This window comes from Conger conger, chromosome 4 (genome assembly GCF_963514075.1).
Source record: "Conger conger chromosome 4, fConCon1.1, whole genome shotgun sequence".
Lineage (NCBI taxonomy): Eukaryota > Metazoa > Chordata > Actinopteri > Anguilliformes > Congridae > Conger > Conger conger.
In genome coordinates, this window is record NC_083763.1 from 70,101,112 (window position 1) to 70,122,302 (window position 21,191).

The following is a 21,191-nucleotide window of genomic DNA, read 5'->3' on the forward strand; positions in this document are numbered from 1 at the left end:
CAGGGCTGCTCAACCCTGCCTCTGGAGATCTACTGTCCTGTAGGTTTTCACTCCAAACCTGACACAGCACACCACATTCAACAGCGAGAATCAGGTGTGCAAATTAGGGTTGGAGTGAAAACCTACTGGACACTAGATCTGCAGGAGCAGGACAGGGAAAGTTTCCCTGTGCCGGGCTGTGTAAGATGCACAATGCTCTGGTGCAGTGAGTATAGAGTGAAAATAAGCAATGGCAGGTTCCATGCACTGACGGAGGATGTTACAGCAAACTGACAGGCTTATTAATATGACCAGGAGTTTCAGATGAAAAAAAGAGAAGTCATGGGTAAATGATATTAAACACAAATTTGTATGTTAAGAGGACGCATTTACATATAAAAATAAATTCATTCTTCAAAATAGCTTGCGCAAAGTAAACGTTCAATGAAGTTATTAAGAAGCTGCCACTGTGCTGCAATTCAGCAATCTTTAGCAGTCCTTACTGTGAAATACAAATCTGCTTGGCAAGCATATGGACAGAAGAATCAATGCTAATTTCTGAAAAATGTAATTCAACCAGGTTCAGAAATGCAGCTCTTGTTTCTATCAAAGACATTAGTCATTGCGGAGGTAAGGACTTCTGCTGTTAAGAAGTTGGGTATATGTGAATAAATGCACACAGTACGGTACACATATGCATAAGCTGATAGGGAAACACACCGCTTCGATGCACATACATACAATACCACATTATGCCATCTTGTGGAAAATGTGACAAAATGCAACAACTAAAACCTCTGCAGTTAAGGCCAATGCAAATGCAATCCATATTTGCACTTCACTAATCCTGACTTTCGACTATCTGACAGAGCATCTCTCGCAGAATAAGCAGGAGCAATTTGTAGGCAAAGCTTTAGGTGCCAAAGAACTCTCTGGATTACACCACTTTGTCTCTGCTGATCCGTTTTTAATTAAACTAAGTGACAATAATTCCAGTCCCGTGACAACAAGAGCATTGTAAATTCGCTGATGACTTTAATTAGCATATAATACAGTTCATTTAGTGTTTCTGCAATTAGGATGCAGTGACTTCACCGGTGAACACACGACAATGAGGAATGCCAGGAGAATTATATTTTGTTGCTATTATCCCGAATGCTGTTTGGGTTCAGCTGTCCAATCAAACCCCGAGCTGACACATAATGACTACAATTACGCTGACTGCTGACTAAAAACAAAGGCACATAAACAGGAGCAAGGCCTTGAAGTTCATACATTAAATATTTCTGCACAATATCACCGCACGTCGAACCGTGAGAAATTACCATGAGCCAATTTCGTTCGATTTCCGTTGGGAGCGAGGGAAGAGCGCCCCCTACTGGAACACTAACTCTTCTTCCAGCAGGGACCTGTATTATGCAGGAGGCCTTTCATGCAGGTACAAACCAAGCACACACCTGCGTAGCTTCAGCATTCAGCCATGAGATCAAGCACAGTGTGATATGACTGCTGACACCCTCAGATTCTATTTTAATAACTACTGACTGTAGTCAGTGCATATGAAAGACCAACTTTCACACAAAAGCATTACAAAAAAAGATCAATTTTCTCATGAGAGATTGCTGGACAGACAGGCCTGGATTTTGCGGAAAGCATTTAAATACAGCTGACAGCCACCCCATAAAACTTATTACGAATAGCTTTCTAAGGACATCAAAGGGCAAGCTTTGTATGTCACACATTTTTAGCTCACACGCATTGGCATTGAACATTGCGGTCAGCTATGTTTGATACAAGTTCTTCTGATCACAAAGGCCTTTTGTGACACTGATATTTTCAGGTGAACTCAAAACATGATGAACAAGATATTAACACAACCAGTAATTGTAAATAAAATAAAATAAAATAAACCCCACTTCATATTGAGTTGGCTGAATCGCTAAATGAGTGTAGCAGCAGGTTTGTAAAACTTCATAAAGTGAGCACATGACACCGCCACCTGAGACAAACTGTTGATAAGGGGTGGAAATGCATTCAGTCGGAAATCTTTTTGTGTACTTTAGCTTTTAAATCTGCCCGCACTGAACCTGCCAGCTATGCACACATCGGCCGCGGCTTTGCACACAGTCCAGTGAAGCGGAGGCAGAGGAAATATTATCCTCCGCAGAACCGAACGTTGCGCAGATGTATTAGAAGACTAAAAAAAGTCTTCTAATACATAAAATCACTGGATAGGCCTACATACAGTCTTAGGGGGGAAAAAATCAGAAACCCATAGGAAAACCCTTTTTAGTTCTTTACGAAACCATCTATGTTAGGTGTGAAAAGCGTGAAGCTCGCGCGGTTGAAGCATTTTGCCTGAAAGAGAACCTTTGAACTAGATGGGGTACCGCTATGGTGACTCACAGGAGTCTGGTGGAACCCTTTTTTCTGCAAGTGTCTGATATATTGCATCGTTATTCCACTGCAGGTATGCTACTGTTCCCTACTGTGCGTTGCCAGTGGAGAACAGCAAGCAATTGAAACACTGAAGAACAAGGCGTTTCATTTCCACATTGTCCTGGCAGAAGGTAAATGAGCTAAATCCTCTGTGTGCAGTTTTTGTGAAGGGCTTGGAAACAACAGGCTCCCCAACCAGAAATGCTAATCAAATGACACTCAGCTTCTTTGATTTATCACACCCATTTATTCTCAGTGTTTGCAACAAGGGCTTGTGTATTGCAAAATAGGATAATATTCACAGCATTAAGACAGCATCCTTTTTTGCCATTATAATACAGAAATGCACGATATAAACACGTACAGGACATTGTGCACAATATAGTATATACATAGTTTAAAGAATATATATATATATATATCAAGGATGCCAATAATTTTGGAGCCCTCTGTACATGTCGCTGTCCCTACGTGTGCCGTGTAGAGGAGCGGTATCATAAAGCATCACTAAAACCCAGCGCAAAACTGTTTAAGGGTGCGCGTGGAGGGCTCACCAAAGACATGGGCTCAACTGCGTGAACCCCCCCTCCCCAGAAGATCAAATCAGTGCATTTGCACATCGTGATTGTGTGGCGTGTCTCCAACGCAGTCCACTAGGGGGCTCTGTTCACTAAACGTGCACTTTTCTGTAATGTCACAGCTCCTCGTCCTGCAACGCGACGGTGTTGTTGCTTTTCTCTGCGCTTTCTCTGGTTACTGAAAAAGCACGTTTGGTGTGAAATATGAACAAATCACAGCCAAAAGCGTTTAATGAGCGGCGATAAAAACAACGCGCCAGACTGCAACGCTTTTTGACTGTACTTGAACTCACGATATAACGTTATAGCAGTTGGAGGAGGGTAAGCCACATTGGACGTCCTGCTAGCTAGCAGTAAATTTCCAAATAAAAACATCACATTTGCGTTACACGTCACTAACATATGGGAACACATGTGGGTCATTCGGTTGTTTAGCTAGCGAAATACAGTAGATAGGGCTAAGTAAATTAACATGAATTTCCTAGCTATTTGTTTAACAACAGTCAGCTAATGTTAGCTAGCTAGCAACGGTATTGTAAATATATACACCTTGCCACTGCTAGTTACTTAGTCGGCTCGATTGTCTGGTAAGCTGTCAACCAGTCTCGCTCTTTGTATTGTGGGTATCTCTTAGCCAGTGACTGACATAACTATCTTGCAATGTAGCTAGCAAGCTAGCTAGCAATCTCGTACGCAGAGTTATGCACGTAACTAAACGTGTGCTCTTTAAAGGGGAAGTTAACGCTAGCAGTTAAATGGGTAATATTGTCCATATAACTATCCACAGGCTAGCAAGATGCGTGTCTCAACGTTAGTTGCTTTATTGAAAGAAAAACGTTAACTTAACCTAGTTTGGTCAACATCCAATAGAGTGATACTAAATTACGTTAATTTGCCTATCTTGCGTTACGAGTCGCTAATCAGCTTTGCACTTCAGGTGTGTTAGTTTAGACACCCTGTTTCAAACTACCTAGCTAAATTTGCCCCACCAATGCACCTCTAACCAGCTCAATAACTGGAAAGCATACAATGCAGCTGTTTATCAAAGACACCTTGCTGGTGTGATGACGTATAGTGTCTAGCGTCATCCTTAAAAACACCTGTCTACTACTACTACACCTACTACAGGTCATGTTTATTATATCGTGTGGTTAAATTAAAAAGCTAGTCCATGTATTATGTGTTTAATTCAACGGCAAGGAAACTGTGAAGGACAGATGCCTTATCTTAGAAAGAGTTTGCTCATGTAAATCATGCTCTTAAAATTGGTTTTAAAATAGTTCCCATTTTAATGCTGTGAAATCACGTTGACACGGTAGAAATAATTCATTGTCAACTTTGAATATTACTTCTATTTGGCAATGTGTTAGGGAAGTATACACTTCCTTATACAGACTACAGACAAGGAAGTGATTCTTTAGTCTGTTACAGTAACTGCTTGTGTATCGACAACGTTTGGTAAGAAGCAGGATTGTGGTAAGCATTGGGAGAATGCAAGTGTTTACTGAATTATTTTTCTTCTTTTGTAGGGCTGTGAAATAATAATCAATGATCCTTCGACAGTTCGTGTCTAGGGGGCTGGTACCTCGACTGTGTGGCAGAATAAGTAGCGTTTCAAGCAAGAAGAAGCTGTTAGTTCAGATGGCACGACCTAGCTCAGGTAAGGGTAAAACATGTCCTGTAAAACACATTAAATCACAACTGATCATTTTTTTTAATACAGAGATTTCTGTACAGACTGAAGTTATGTCTGATACCAGTATACTGATCATTATTATGAAGGTCTTTGACATACAATCTTTAAAACATTTGCCAATTTGAGTGTTTCATTTCACGTCAGTGAAATGGCTGACATGAACAGCATTGTGATTTAAAAAGCCTGCATGGATAACCCAGTGCAATGAGGGTGGAAGCAGGGGTTTGGGAAGGGATTAAGCCCTGCTTTGTGGAAGCCCCGTTGGATTAGCACATTTTTCAGTTCCAATTCAGTGTCTTCCACAGGACCGGCGATACAAAGAAATAAATGACGGCCAAGTTTAATTAATTGCTGTGTGTATGCAGTATCAGAAGGTGTTAAACACCTGTTTTTGAATGTTTTTCCAGGGCATGTGCCAGATAAACATGTTTAGAGCAGCTACTTCAAACGGGTGGGCACTCACATTTCAGCATGCTATCTCATGCCACTAGGGATTGTGTACCGAGAGCTGTTATTTTTTGGGACCGGTTCCTAATTGGTCGGTACCAGAGTACCGCTAAAGATTCTGGACAAACGATACTGTTTTCGGTATGTTTTAAGAGTCTACCTAACCGTCGCGTAATTATGACACTGCCGCCGTCGACAGGTTATGACGCAGCGCCCAGTTGTTTTCTCTAGTAGTCAATATGTCGGCCGTAAGAGCTAAGCGCTCCAAGGTATGGGCTCACTTCATCAAACTCAATGAATCCTCGGCTCAATGCAATATATGCAAGAAAGTAGTTGCGTCAAAGGGGGGGGTAACACCAGCAACATCATGAAACACTTGCAGTCTACCCATAGCATAAAGCTGAAGGAGTGCGGCGTGTTTGACTGCCTAAACAACGCATCTAAAGTTAGCAACCCGGCAGACGCTAACGACACCATGCCCTCCTCCGTGCAGGCAGACTCCGACAGTGCTTCTTAAGCAATTCACGGTGAGTGTATGAATCATTAAAGGGGAAGTGAAATACTAGATTAAGTTGGCATAATTTACAAGATTGATTCCCAATATATACATCCTTAAAGGTTTAAGACTGCCAGCAAAGCTGGATAAAAAAATAATAAGTAATTAAATGACCCTTTTTTTAAAACATCGCAGCGCAGCCCCATTTTATCCGAGTGTATAGCGTGACGTCACTCTGTCCAGAGCGATCTCGGCTGCTGCCAGAGAAAGTAAATATGTTGCTTTTCCTTAACAAAAATTGTTAGGGCTAAATGTGTCAGGAGAAGCGCCTCCCCTACACTGTTCTGTTTACATGTATGTGTCTGTTGGGTTGAACATGTAGGCAAGGGCTTTGGTCATCTCCCTAGGTTTTTTTTTCATTTCATCTATTCTGAGAAGCATTTGTAATTTTAAGTTAAGCTTCTGTTCTGTTGAAGCATTATCACATTGACAGTTACCTTTAAGGCTGTATGGAGCTGCCTGCTCGTTTTTTTGACATACCTCGCACTGCACATGTTGACTTGCTAAGGGCTTAAAAGGCAGGTGCTGTAAGTCGTTTAATGATGTTGCTGGTGTTACCCCCCTTGTGGTAATAAAAAACGATTGAATCTTTTACCATCTTGTAACATCTTTATTTTATACACTAAATTACACGCCGTGGTATCGATAAGAGTATCGATAAATACCGGCACCGATAAGGAGTATCGGTATTGGTATCGGTATCAATAAAATCCTAACGATACACATCCCTACATTCCACAGACCAAACGGGCCAGGGAATCGTTTCTCATTCATGAAATCTTTCAGATTTGGCTTAATTTTGTAACCCTTGTGCAGCTCAGTTGTTCTCCTGCGTGGCATGAATTGAAGAAGGGATGGCAAAAAAATTTCACACTTGGGTATACATTTCCACTATGAATTCTCTCTTGCTCTCTTTCGCACACCATCTCTCTCCACCTCTCTCTCCACTTCTGTCTCTGTCTCTGTCTCTGTCTCTGTCTCTGTCTCTGTCTCTGTCTCTGTCTCTGTCTCTGTCTCTCCCTGTCCGCAGACATGGCGGAATTCCGGAAGGTCTTCTCCAACGCCAAGCACGTGGTGATCCTGACGGGGGCTGGCGTGAGTGCGGAGAGCGGGGTGCCCACGTTCCGGGGGGCGGGAGGGTTCTGGAGGAAGTGGCAGGCGCAGGTGTGTGTTCTCGTCGCTACGTTAGGGTGTGTCTCACAACCTTTCACACACATTCAACGTGCACACACACTCTCACACCTCTGCCAGGAGGAAAAGGCTGGTCCTAGAGCTAGGGCATGTCTTGATTTTTTTTGTTGCTTTTTGGCAGCTTGGCAATATGTTTGAGGCAACCTGTAACCTAGTGGCTGTGGTACATACCTGGGACCCAGAAGGTTGGTGGTTCAAGCCCCGTTGGGCCCTTGAGCAAGGCCCTTAACCTGCCATTGCTCCGGGGGATTGTCGCCTGCTTAGTCTATGTGGCTTTGGATAAAAGCGTCAGCTGAAAAACAAATTATTATTCGTATTATTTTAGATTTTTTGACTCAACCTGGCGTTCAGGCTGGTCTTTGTTATGCAGTATTTACATTAACAACAACAAGCTGGAGGAAATAGCTTGTGCTACAGCAGCCGCCGCGATCAGTAAACAAGATAACCGCCGCAGACGTCACTCAAGAGTAACGGCAGCGTAAGGGCCGCCCTGCTAAAACAACACTGCGCTGACCCCGGTTACCCTGCTCAAGGTCACCCCCCAGTCCTGCGTGGCCCTTCTGTCACCATGGCAGCAAAACAAGGGAGTCAGGACTGGAATGGAATAGAGTAGGGCATGCAAGAAATGAAACCATTTCCATTATACGTTAAGAAATAAAACGCAAGAAATTGCATTAAGAGATGCATAACGCATTACTACAAATGAGAAATTAACTATTAAAGAAATTCTTGTAAATCTTCCATATGAAAATAACAGAACTAAAAACTTTGTTTATATTTTTTATATAGAATCGATGCAGAAACAGCTATAGAGAGGCTGTCTTTTTTTTTGGAAACTTTTAAAAGTGCTTTCATTTGAATGTTGCTTGATGATTTTCTCAGCTGTTTTTAATGTAGTTACACATACCGTTTAGGGGAAATCCACCATTGTGAAATCAATGACGGCAAAATTGTGTTTATTCATGCCCACACTTCCTCCGATAAGCGTCAGAGTGTGGGTGGGATTCTCAGGTATTCTGTGTTGACTGTCAGGAACAGTGCAGGGAGGATGGTAAACGCTGTGTTGCTTAAAGGTACAATAGGTAAGACTTTCATGTTCAAACATTGTTATAAGACCACTGTAAATCCCTTCCTGTCATTAAAAAAGGCTCACTGACATGTTGACTCACCCTCTGCTCACCCTCCCTCGGCCCGACAGTCTCTACCAAAACATTGTATAACTGCACAATAATTCAGGCTCGTTGGTTGAAAATTGGTTCCAATTGCCACAGCCAATGGCGTTTCAACATCAGCGCGTTCACAGAGAAGGGGGAGGGACAAACGGTGTTGTGGTTTTTAAGGTGTTTGTTGCTTAGCGTTAGAAGTGGTTTCCCTGTCTCCTCTCGACGCCCAGGACCTGGCCACGCCCGAGGCGTTCGCGCGGAACCCGTCGCGCGTGTGGGAGTTCTACCACTACCGGCGCGAGGTGATGCTGACGAAGAGCCCCAACCCCGCCCACCTGGCCATCGCCGCCTGCGAGGCGCGGCTCAGCCGGCAGGGCCGCGCCGTCACGGTCATCACGCAGAACATCGACGAGCTGCACCGCCGCGCCGGCTCCAAGAGCGTGCTGGAGATCCACGGTGAGCGCTTCCCAAAGCGGCGTTCCCAAAGCGGCGTTCCCAAAGCGGCGCTCCCAGAGCGGCGTTCCCAAAGCGGCGTTCCCAGAGCGGCGTTCCCAAAGCGGCGTTCCCAGAGCGGCGTTCCCAAAGCGGCGCTCCCACCCTCCGCGTTTGCCTCTCGGAAAGCCGTGGAACGTGGCCACTGGCTCTTTGTTTCTTTGTGGTGTGATTTCACTCACTGTCACGTTGTGTTGATAGTTCTCATGGTTAAACTGTTGAGCACATTGAGTGCACTATCAAGAGTCATGGGTCCTTTGGGAAGAAAACGTGTGCTTCTGTGGGTGGGAAATGTATTCAGAGTAACCTGCCTCAATATTTTTGTACACTTGAATGTTACATTACATTACATTAATGGCATTTGGCAGATGCTCTTATCTAGAGCGACGTACAGTTGATTAGACTAAGCAGGGTTAAGGGCCTTATTGTGGATCTTATTGCGGCTACACCGGGGATCAAACAACCCAGACTTTGCGGGTCCCAGTCATGTGCCTTAACCGCTACGCTACAGGCCGCCCCAATGCAGCGCTATAGCTAATGTAGCCATGGTTATTGCACACGAAAAAAAAAACCCCACACAATGCAATCATAATGTCATATAAAATTCATGGAAAATCTGAACCTGGTTTGAGGGGGAGCACAGCTCCCTGTTCCTGGATGAGCTCTGCACAGACTGTCACTCTGAGCCCCGTAACTGGAGCAGGGGAGAGCCGTAGCCATGGCAACAGGCGGAGAACACTCCCCCCCCTCCCCCCCCTCCCTGAGGAAGTGACAGAGGTAAAGCTGACCGGGGAGATCCAGCCAGGAGACTGTAGCGGGGTGCACCTCAGCCCAAACACGCTCACTCATCCGGGGTGGGCTGCCAGGCGGGAAAGGGAAGCCCCCGATACGGCACCGGTGGCTAACAGGCTGCTGTTGCCTCCGGAAGGCCGTCGTTGCTGACGTCCACTCTGTGTGTGTGTGCCTGTGTGTTCAGGAAGTCTCTTCAACACCAGGTGTACCAACTGTGGGAACGTGGCGGCCAATCACAAGAGCCCCATATGCCCTGCATTAGAAGGTAAAGGGTAAGTCATCTTCATCATTTTCATCATTGTCGTCATCGTCATCATCGTTATCTTCACCCCCCCCCATCCGTAATGGATGTTTAAAATGAAAACGAAGCTGGGTGGGTATCCAGCTTCATTTTGATTTTAAATATCCATTACGGTTGTAAAGGAAACGTATGGGTCCTTGTGTCGTCTTTTGTTGCCAGTGTTTCGTTCCCTGTGTTTGCTCCTAATCAAAATGGCCGTGGGTATGGGAATCCTTCACGTGTCTTGATCCTCAAACCCTTGCTCCTCCAGGGCCCCCGACCCGAACACGAATGATGCCCGCATCCCTCAAGAAGACCTCCCAAGGTTTGTACGGCGGCCAGCAGCCTATGGAAGCCCTGAGAGCAATAAGAGGATAATACAATACACTAGAATAATACAATAAGCATATGCAATATACAATTTAATTTTACACACTTGTATGTACTGTGCATTAGAAAAGAGCTTCCAGTATTCCTGAATGTGTGGGGGAGGCTGTAGTGAGATTTTGATATGGATGGAAACTGATACGGGGAGCTGACCTTGACACAGTTACAGTCAGTCACTGTGTGTCACCGTGTCAGCGGGACATAAATCATCCTCTTGAAGCCAGGTGCGGGAGTATACGCTGCTGTTATACTCTCTTACCACAAGGGGGCAGTGGAGGCACATGAGAAATAACTCCCTCAGCGAAAACTACAGCTTTACTCCCACACAGTAAACTCAACCCAGGCCCTGGGGGGGGGTGGGTGAGGTAAAACCAATTTCCCTTGTCTTGCCTGGGTTCATTAATGTCCCCTACGCTTAATAATGTGCCAGTCAGCAGAACAGGTTGACTACCCTATTTATATGGGTTTTTTGTCATACTTAATCAGGAATCAGACGTCCTCTTAGATTCTATTTCCGTTTCTCAGTGACAGATCATTATCATGTTGATAATCGTCCGACTCACATTTTACTGGGCAAATGAAGAGATAAGAACATAATGGTTTCCTCGGGAGGAAAATGTCTCGCTACAGAGCAGAGCATGCCGGTGGTGTGTGTTCTGCAGTGCAAACGCGGGAGCCCTGTACATAACGTGTTGTCATTTCTGCACGCCGAAACCAAAATGTGTAGAAATACCCTTTCATGAAAGCTGAGACTCTGCTCTTTAAACACGTGCAATTTGTTTGATTGCAAATCAAAAAGTATGGAGTACAGAGTCGAATCAAGAAAAATGTCTTTGTCCCAAACATTATGGAGGGCACTGTATGTATACGTGTGTGTGTGTTTTATATAGCTGTATGTGTGCATGTCTGCAAATATGAGTGTAAAGAGTAGTTGTATGTCTGTATATGTGTAGTTATTTGTGTGCATGTTATATGTACTGATAGTTTGTATAGTTGCTTGTGTGTGTATTGTTGTCAGGTGTGTATTGTGTGTTTATAGGTGTATGTGTTTATATATATATATATATATATATATATATATATATATATATATATGGTTGCATGTGTTTATATGTATGGTTGTGTGTGCATGTGGTTCTCAGGTGTGTGTGTGTGTGTGTGTGTGTGTGTGTGTGTGTGTGTATGGGTATATATGTATATACGAATGCTGGTGTGTGCATATGGTTCTCAAGTGTGTGTGTGTGTGTGTGTGTGTGTGTGTGTGTGTGTGTGTGTGTGTGTGTGTGTGTGTGTGTATATGGGTATATATGTATATATGAATGCTGGTGTGTGCGTGTGTTCTCAGGTGTGTGTGTGTGTGTGTGTGTGTATAGTATATGAGTATGTATATGGGTGTATTGTATGTATGAATGCTTGTGTGTGTGTGTGTGTGTGTGTGTGGGTGGGTGTATGTATATGGGTGTATTGTATGTATGAATGCTTGTGTGTGTGTGTGTGGGTGGGTGTGTGTGTGTGTGTGTGTGGGTGTGTGGGTGGGTGTATGTATATGGGTGTATATGTATATATGAATGCTGGTGTGTGCGTATGGTTCTCAGGTGTGAGCAGGCTGGCTGTAACGGGCTGCTCCGGCCCAGCGTGGTCTGGTTTGGGGAGACTCTGGACGCCGACATCCTGACGAAGGTGGAGGGTGAGCTGGAGACCTGTGACCTGTGTCTGGTGGTGAGTGCGCCCCCGTCGCCCCCCCCCTGAAGCGGGTCACACCAGACCTGTGACCCGCGTCTGCTCGGTGAGTGCGCCCCCCGTCCTGAAACGGGTCGCACAAACGTCGCCTCCGTTTACACGGCGGTCCGGACCCAGAGGCCCGTTAGCATTGCGCGCGGCCTCCTGTTAGCCGTAGCCTCTCTCCACGCGCGCGTGTTTACGGGGGAAAGCTAGCGGCGACCTCGCCGCAGAGCCGAATCGGCCTGCACGAGCTCATTACGGACGCGGCCACGCAAGCAGCCCACCGCCGGACAGATCCATCACGGTCGGCCGCCGCGCTGCAGGAAACGCATCACTCACGCGCGCTAACTCCCCCGATTATAATGTGGCAGATCTCATTAACTTTTCACTTTAGAAAGGTTAGTTCAATTAAAATGTTAATTCCTTTTTTTTTTCTTTTTTTTTGGGGGGGGGGGGGGGGCGCACGCCTCCTCCTCCTTCTCAGCCGACGGCGTTCGCAGTGACTTTATTTTGTATGAAATGGCCGATTTTTATCGAGCAGACAAAATAAGAGCTGGAATACCTTGGCTGTGACAGTGTCACGTGGGTGGGGATGGTGTTCGCAGGGCTGAATTCCTTCCGGAAGCTTCCGTGCGGTGGTGAGAAGATGGCGTCTAGCCTGGTGCTCTTGGGCTGTGCCGCCTGCTCTGGTGTCCGGTCGAGCCCCGCCCTCGCGACTCTGCTCTGCTCTGTGATTGGCAGCTCTGCTCTGCTCTGTGATTGGCAGGTTGGCACCTCCTCCATCGTGTACCCGGCGGCCATGTTTGCCCCGCAGGTAGCAGCCCGAGGAGTCCCTGTGGCGGAGTTCAACATGGAGGACACTCCCGCCACCATGCGCTTCCAGTGAGTCTGCCGGAGAGAGAGGGAGGGAGGGAGGGAGAGAGGGACGGAGAGGGGGAGAGAGAGTGAGGGGAGAGAGAATTAAAACTCACATTTATTGGGTGATTATTGAAATGCGAGAAAGTAGGCATCCTACAGCAGCTCACATTAATTATTTAGGCACACCATCACAACGCAACCAAAAACAACAATAGCCAGAGAGCGAGGGAGAGAATGTGCGAAAAGGTTTGGAAAAGGTGCCTTATCATTTGTTATTATTATTGCGATTTAAAAACATGACTTGTATCTGTGCAGGGCAGTTTGCGCTCTAATGTGCTCATCCTTCATCTGCCCTCTGCTAGCTCGGGCAGAAACCGGAGCTGAGTGGGCAGTGAGGTCAGAGCTGAGTGGGCAGTGAGGTCAGGGCTGAGTGGGCGGTGAGGTCAGGGCTGAGTGGGCGGTGAGGTCAGGGCTGAGTGGGCAGTGAGGTCAGGGCTGAGTGGGCAGTGAGGTCAGGGCTGAGTGGGCGGTGAGGTCAGAGCTGTGTGGGCGGTGAGGTCAGGGCTGGGTGGGCAGTGAGGTCACGGCTGAGTGGGCGGTGAGGTCAGAGCTGTGTGGGCGGTGAGGTCAGGGCTGAGTGGGCGGTGAGGTCAGAGCTGAGTGGGCAGTGAGGTCAGAGCTGTGTGGGCAGTGAGGTCAGAGCTGTGTGGGCAGTGAGGTCAGAGCTGTGTGGGCAGTGAGGTCAGGGCTGTGTGGGCAGTGAGGTCAGAGCTGTGTGGGGAAGTGATTAAGTGTCCTGGGCAGGTGCATACTGCCCCCCCCGGGAGGAAAGTGCCCTCTTCTGGACACTGGAGCCGGGCGAAACTGGAGACATCCGGTATTGGAGTGAGCCTCTCTCTCTCCCAGCATTCCTGAGGCGGGCCAAACGGACCCCCTCGTTCCTCTTCGCACCGTGCCCAATTCCACATTACAGTACATTACACCACACTCGTTTAGCCCTGAGGGGGGTGTGTGGGTCCAAACGCTGGCTCAAACCACAGCGCACGGTGTCTGCCTGTCTGTCTGTCTGTCACCCGTCGGACCGACAGAGGGGGCTGACTGCTGTGTTTTTGGGGGTCCCAGGTTCCACTTCCAGGGCCCCTGCGGCAGCACCCTGCCCCCCGCTCTGGAGCGCCACGAGACCGAGGTCATCTGAAGGAAGCCTGCCCCCCCCCCTAAACGAAGAGCACTTGGTGCATCCCAACTGCCACAGGCCAGCTGGAGAAGACCTCCGATCCACTTAGAAAAAGGGGATCTGAAGTGCTGTCACCCCTGTGTTTTAAGTGTGTGATTCTTGTGCGGATAGGGTGGTTTGGGGGGGGGGGGGTTTGTTACAAGTGCCCCCCCCCCCCCCTTCCCCCCAACCTCACATCACCCGTTTTGGGAATGGAAGCGTTTGGTGTGTGACTTGCTTTAACACTTCACTAATAGGTGTGACTGCACAACAGGAAGCCAGCGGGGCTAGGGGGGCAGTTATGGAGGAAGGGGGGGTGGGGGGGTACTGTAACTGTAATGGGGATGAACACATTTAAGCATTAGGGATGTTTTTATATTTGTCTGCTCTAGACGGAAATTAAGTAATTACATTGTGATTTCTTTTTTTAGTTTTTTGGGACATTGTCTGGCACATAGTTTGTAGCATTTTCGGTTTCAGAAGGAAGGGTGGTGATATATTTGAAGTGTGTTTCAGAGGAGTGGTTGTACTGATTGAATGGTTTATAATGCGAGAGGCGTGGTGTTTTTGGGTCGGGTGTCATCACCACGGTAACCCAATAACAGAGTGCGGTGTGGAGAGCGCTGTGCTCCCGATGTCAGGTTCAGTTCTGCGTGCGCGCTGTGTCACGGCTCTCCACAAATGCCGGGGTCACGGGATCCAGTCGACTGTCTGCACATGCCAGGGGGAACAGGTCAGTAGTGTGTGACGAGCAGGTGGGTCAATGTCTGCTATTTAAAAAAAAAAGGGTTTAGCTTGGGGTGACTGTCACCCCCCACCCCAGCCCCCGTGTAACCGTTTCTGACCAGTAATTTTGCAGGCATTCGACCAAATCATGACGTGTCACCTCTCCGTTTTAACATCCGCGCTGCTCGCGTGCTTTAGTTTCGATGGTAATCGTATGCAAATGGAACTTACTTGTCAATAAAAGCCACTTTCTCTACTTCCTTGTGTGTGACGTCATTTCATTTCGTGTGTCTGTCTTTTTGCGTCTGTCGCGGGGACGGTGTGAAGCAGGTGGAATTCCTCATTCCAGCATTCCTAGCGGAAAATGCTCCAGAGCCGGCCAGCTGGTTGCGTTTACAGTCTGCAGCGCCGCTGCTGGTGAATCACACGGACAGCAGAGGCCAGTATTTAACTGCCGTTTATTCAGCGTGTCCTACATTAGCCGCTTGGCAGTTTCACACGCCGGCCTGTCTTTAAAACGACGAAGCTGACTGCCGTGGAGTGAAATCGGCCGCGACCGGGGAAGCTGGGTCCGCTCCCGTTCCCATTCCGAACCCTACGCCCCTTCCCGTTTCGGGAGATGCGGTTTTATCACACGAGCGCACAGCTCGCTCCCGTTTGAGCGAGAACAATTACAGCCGTGCCTCCCCCCCCAACCGCCCCCCACTCCTCCTCCACGTCTCCCCGCTTTGGATTTCTCACTTCTAAATATAGCCGTCACTGCGGTGGAGAGATAGACGGAAACCTGTGTCTGTCAATTAACCGGAGAAAATGCGCGGCTTTCAACGCTCGTCACCGGGAACATCCTGTGGTTTTATTAGATGTTTTCAATGTCTACAGCAGGAAAAAAACGGGCAGACGCAGATCTTTTGAGAGCTTTTTGTATAATTATATTTTATTTTGCAGAAGAGCGTCAATGTAGCTATTCGGGTGAACCACGCTCGGAACACACTACAACACAAGGCTGACATGGTCTCAGGAACATCGAGTCTTCGGGCGCCATTTTAAAAACACTCACCTGACTGGCTGACTTTGTCTATCCTGTCATTTCCTAATGAGCAATTCGTGGGGGGGAAAGTGATGGTTACATACAGGTAATATGACTGTCTCTCTAAAACCTTTGTGTTCAGCCATGATGCAGATAACCAAAACAGGCTACAGGTATCCCATCGGCCAAAGCAGGCTACAGGTGTCCCATAAACCAAAACAAGTTACAGGCTACAGGTGTCCCATAAACCAAAACAGGCTACAGATATCCCATTTACCAAAACAAACTGCAGGTGTCCCTTAACCCAAAACAGGCTACAGATGTCCCCATAAACCAAAACAGGCTACAGATATCCCATTTACCAAAACAAACTGCAGGTGTCCCTTAACCCAAAACAGGCTACAGATGTCCCCATAAACCAAAACAGGCTACAGGTGTCCCATAAACCAAAACAAGTTACAGGCTACAGGTGTCCCATAAACCAAAACAGGCTACAGGTGTCCCATAAACCAAAACAGGCTACAGATATCCCATTTACCAAAACAAACTGCAGGTGTCCCTTAACCCAAAACAGGCTACAGATGTCCCCATAAACCAAAACAGGCTACAGGTGTCCCATAAACCAAAACAGCTACAGGTGTCCCCATAAACCAAAACAGGTTACAGGTGTCCCATAAACCAAAACAGGCTACAGGAGTCCCCATAAACCAAAATAGCTACAGGTGTCTGCATAACCCAAAACAGCCTAGAGGTGTCCCATAAACCAAAACAGGCTACAGGTGTCCCATAAACCAAAACAAGTTACAGGTGTCCCTTAAAGCAAAACAGGCAACAGGTGTCCCATTATTAACCAAAGCAGACACTCTCATACCACAAGGCTCACCCAGGTATTCTCTTCTCTGTTACCTGGCTGATCCACAGCCATTTCCCCCGTACAGGGCCGCCGTCACCTCGAAGAACCGGGGTCTCACTCACCCCGACCCCCACCCCCACGGCACACGGCTCACCTCAGCTCCCCCCTGCTCACTCTGTGTCTGTCAGAAAATATCTTTTTTCTTTTACATCTTTATTCTTTATATTTCCTTTTTCATCTTTGTGGTCAGAGGGGGGGGGGGGGGAGCAGTTCCTGCCCTCCTGTCAGACGCACTATAAAAGCACACAGCGCAGAGAAAATTGGGTTTGACACCTCCTGCAATTGCGAGATCCCTCCGTGGTCTTCTGAAGTGAGATTTAGTCCTGCGCTGAATTTTATCGCCCTCATAAATCTCTAATGCCCCCAGACTGAAGGGGGTTTGTGGGGTGGAAAGCTGACTCTCTGTGGTACCTGCTCTTCTACATGTGCCTTTAAAAAAATTAATAAAAAATAAAACCTCATCCACAAGTTCTGGCATGTTTTTCTTTATCGTTAATCTCATTTTCATTATTACATTGTGTTCCCGTTTCTTTGAGTTATGGTAATGGAGAGAAAATTGCTTTTTTGCCAGTCTGCACACACGAAAAAAAAAAAGTACCATCACTATAAAAACAGTTTTCCTTCCTGAAATAAAAACAATTACGCGCAGCATATACCCACAATGCACTGTCCTCAAAGCATGGCGCCGCACCGCACGTATCTGTCTGCCGCATTGTATCATGGTTTAATTGGTCATTAGCTTCCGTCGGAGGGCAAAGGGACTGCGCTGGAAGAACAACGCCAGGCGGCAGCCATTAGAGAGGTGGTGTGACCAGATGAAGACGTTCCCAGCTGGTGTGGGCTGACAGGCTAGCCTTAGAGCCGCCCTGCGGGGCGACCGGGCCTGGGTGCTCTCTGGGGTGAATCACACACACACACACACACACACACGCACACACGCACACACGCACACACACAAACACGCGCGCACACACACGCACACACACACACATACACATACACACACATACACACACACACACACACACTCGCACGCGCATGCCCTCACACACTCACACACACACACACACACACACAGGAGGGATGAAGTGTGGGGTCTGATGGATACGAACGAGGCAGGGATTCAATTAATAAATAATGGGGTTTGTCCAGGAAAAGGGGCTCGTTGTTGGAAGCGTGCGAGAGATACGTGAGAGGGGGGGTTGGGTGTTATACGGTGAGAGAGAGAGAGGAGGTGGGGTGAGGGATGGGGGGTTATGGTGTACGGTGTGAGAGAGAGAGAGAGGGGGATGGGCGGTTATGGTGTACGGTGTGAGAGAGAGAGAGAGGGGGATGGGCGGTTATGGTGTACGGTGTGAGAGAGAGTGGGGTGAGGGATGGGGGGTTATGGTGTACGGTGTGAGAGAGAGAGAGAGAGAGAGAGAGAGGGGGTGGGGTGAGGGATGGGGGGTTATGGTGTACGGTGTGAGAGAGAGAGAGAGGGGGATGGGCGGTTATGGTGTACGGTGTGAGAGAGAGAGAGAGGGGGATGGGCGGTTATGGTGTACGGTGTGAGAGAGAGTGGGGTGAGGGATGGGGGGTTATGGTGTATGGTGTGAGAGAGAGAGAGAGAGAGAGGGGGTGGGGTGAGGGATGGGGGGTTATGGTGTACGGTGAGAGAGAGAGAGAGAGAGAGAGAGAGGGGGTGGGGTGGGGTGAGGGATGGGGGTTATGGTGCACAGTGAGAGATGGGGGTGTACAGTGGGGGTGATTTGGGTGTAGTGAGAGATGGGGGTGTACAGTGGGGGTGATTTGGGTGTAGTGAGAGATGGGGGTGTACAGTGGGGGTGATTTGGGTGTACAGTGGGGGTGATTGGGGTGTAGTGAGAGATGGGGATGATTTGGGTGCACAGTGAGAGATATGACAGTCAGTGACACAGTGACAGTTTTGTGACAGTCAGACTTTTTTGGTGTCGCAATACCTCCACTTCGGCCTCCTTTCTCTACACTAGAGGTTCTCAGCCAGGGGAGCAGGGATTGCCATTCACCCAGACGTTGCCAAACAGAGGTTGTAGGAGTTATTGCAGTTTATTACAGTAAGCCTCCGGCGCCAAAAAGCAAATTTCCTCATTGAAGTCCATTAAAAGCATGAATTTACCCTGGTGAAATTATACTACTTTGGACGGCACTTTTAAATTCTAAAATATCTTCACACTGAACTAATCACTCTCCAAGGACCAATTTCTATTTCTGGGCTGCTTGAAGAAGTTATAAGATGTGTTTCATTCCTATTCACTCACAGAAGCCGTCTCCGTCTCATATATTTAAATGTTCTCAACCCTTGCTCCACATGAGTTGAGGTAGCTTTGTGCTCACCTGAGGTGCGTGCAAGTTTGCAAACGTTAGCTAATGTATTCAAACTTTTTTCTGTTCGGCACGAACGTTAGCTAACAATTATAAATTTGAAAGCGCCCGGCGAACAGAAATGGCTGCCGACGGGGGAAGACGCGGAGAGAACAAAAGTTATTTGGCTGTTATAATACATTATTTTAATCAATGTAATGTTTGAAAAGTAAATCACAGATAAGCAACAAATCAGCTAGCTGGCATTGTGAAATCTAAGTCGCATCAATTTGTATTCAAAATGCGTTGGTGGCGGACTAAATGGAATACTCATTTAAAATCTGCAAACATAGTTCGCCGAGAACGTTCGCTGTCTGGAACGCACCTCTGGTTAAATTGATCAAAGAAGGGCTTATTAGCCCTGTAAACCTGCACATCACGCAGCTGTTTAGGATCAGGGTTAAGCACCACTAGGGTGGAGTGCGACTTCACCTCACCTGCCACTTATCAGTAATACAGGAGAGCTTCACTTTAGTGAGGCGGGATTTTCATGCTGGTGTTCCGTCTTTACTTGATTGGTCTCTATTAGTCCTCAGTCATTTCCGATGGCTCACATGAATTTGACCTCCAAGAAAATTACTATGTACATTTTTATTGGTACAAAAAGCATCAGACCTGGGTCAAATATGTAATTGTTTTGGATTCAAATACTTTGCTGTGCTCGATTGATCTTGCCTGGTGTAATTGAGCCAACCAAGAACCAAGAGGACCAGAAGGTTGGTATTATGTTCTGATAAACCCGACTCAGCTGAGTAACGTATAGAAAAGTATTTGAATCCAAAACAATTACGCATTTGACCCATTTCTGATGCTTTGTTCCCATGAACGTAAATAGCGTGAACATTGCTCTGGGCATTTGCATTGGCCCAGAAAGCATCCATTTTACATAAATGTGTAGTTTAAGACAGGAAGGAAGAGTATAGTATAGTTCTGGCCTTTACACCTCTGCATTGTGACGGTAGGAAATAAGAGCCCGCCAGTGGAGCTGTTCTCGGGTTGAGGTAGGAGTCGGCTTTTGATGGTGGGAGACGCGCGGTGCGTATTCTCCGGGGGCGGCGCGGTTAAAGCACGCCGGTTTGTGTTCAAAGCAGCGGAGCGATTCTCACCTGCGCAGATCTGGCTCTCGCGCGCACCGATCTGTGGAGCCCCCCCGCGGAGCCATCCGCACACCGGAGCCTCATTAGGCCAGGAGAGTGCGGTTTGAAACCACGTTTTCAAATTAGTCGTCGCTCCAAAAAAAATGAAGGTCTCTCCTCCACCCACCCACTCACTCCTCCCCCCATCCATCCATCCATCCATCCATCCATCCATAAGAAAATACGGGTTTTAACCTGATTAAACAGATACATGTGTAAGAAGGAGCCATTAAATGGAAAGAAGAGGAATTATGAAGACAACGATGATGTTAAGTGGTGATGGTTTTGGAACAGGAAGGAATATTCTTGGATTCTCTGTGCAAACCTTCAAAGGCATTTCAAATTAAAAATTAGCTACCACAAGATACCACCACCAACTTTGTTTTTTTCTGGTAAGCAGTCTTGATTGACAGTTCCTTATAGCTCCACCCCCTGTTGGGAAAACCAGGTTGGGTGGTGGTTTTCCCAACAGGACAGTAGGGGGAGTGGGGCTGGGTACAGCCTGAGTGAGTTTACAGGGTACAGCTTGAGTAAGTTTACTGGGTGCAGTCTAAGTGAGTTTACTGGGTACAGAAGAAATATTCACCCAGGCTTAAGACGAGGCCCTACTTATCTGCAGAAGGGTTCACACTCCCAATAATTTTCACATCAATGTCCTCATGCCAGATAAATGGTATGGCTCTGGAAATATTTTTTGAAGAACGATGTTTACCATTTCCTGGATTTTGCATGCCATAAAAAGCTACACACACAGGCACTCATATTTTAGCGATGATTTGAAATGCAAATGAGTGAACTTATTTAGGATTGAGCCTATTTTAAAGTCCCTGCAATGTAGAGTGTTGTGCGCTAACGGTTAGCAGGAGGGCGATAAAGTCCTCTGGCTGGGTGGTGATGAAAACCCTGGAGCCAGTCCTCTTTACGGCTCAGCTGAAACTGTGTTGAATGAATTCATCCCTATGTCCCGTTTAAATGTCAGACACGGCATCTCATTGACGCATCGTGTGTATTTGTGATTATTTCCACCCGCCCTAGAGGTTCACCTGAGGTTGAGGTAAACACAGGTATGTCATAGTTGTTGCTTGGTTACTGAACCTTAACAAACGGTCTTTGTGTCTCTTAGTAACACGGTATCACGCACAGTACAGCAATTTAACGGGTTTACGATAAAGGTGATTAACTTTAATGCGCTCAAATATTTGAAATATTTCAAT

The 21,191-nt window shown here is 47.0% G+C and overlaps 1 protein-coding gene across 7 annotated transcripts; it reads left to right on the forward strand.

Moving 5' to 3' along the window:
* The first annotated feature begins 3,155 nt into the window (after nucleotides 1–3,155).
* Nucleotides 3,156–14,775, forward strand: sirt5 (sirtuin 5). 7 transcript variants are annotated; one of them, XM_061239226.1, is made up of 9 exons: nucleotides 3,156–3,317; nucleotides 4,526–4,656; nucleotides 6,726–6,859; nucleotides 8,280–8,505; nucleotides 9,518–9,605; nucleotides 9,885–9,938; nucleotides 11,596–11,719; nucleotides 12,489–12,604; nucleotides 13,703–14,775. In XM_061239226.1, the coding sequence occupies exons 2-9, from the start codon at nucleotides 4,545–4,547 to the stop codon at nucleotides 13,773–13,775; spliced, it is 927 nt and encodes a 308-aa protein (XP_061095210.1). In that variant the 5' UTR covers nucleotides 3,156–3,317; nucleotides 4,526–4,544; the 3' UTR covers nucleotides 13,776–14,775. The 7 variants fall into 7 exon arrangements, with proteins under 7 accessions (XP_061095210.1, XP_061095214.1, XP_061095212.1 ...); XM_061239230.1 differs by having other exon boundaries at nucleotides 3,307–3,349; XM_061239228.1 differs by lacking the exon at nucleotides 3,156–3,317 and adding an exon at nucleotides 3,399–3,583.
* Nucleotides 14,776–21,191: the final 6,416 nt, after the last annotated feature.

Coding starts and splice junctions, on each gene's coding strand:
- sirt5 (XM_061239226.1), top strand. CDS start 4,545: ATGATCCTTCGACAGTTCGTGTCTAGGGGGCTGGTACCTCGACTGTGT. Junction 8,506..9,517: donor GAGCGTGCTGGAGATCCACG/GTGAGCGCTTCC, acceptor CTGTGTGTTCAG/GAAGTCTCTTCAACACCAGG. Junction 9,939..11,595: donor CCTCAAGAAGACCTCCCAAG/GTTTGTACGGCG, acceptor TATGGTTCTCAG/GTGTGAGCAGGCTGGCTGTA.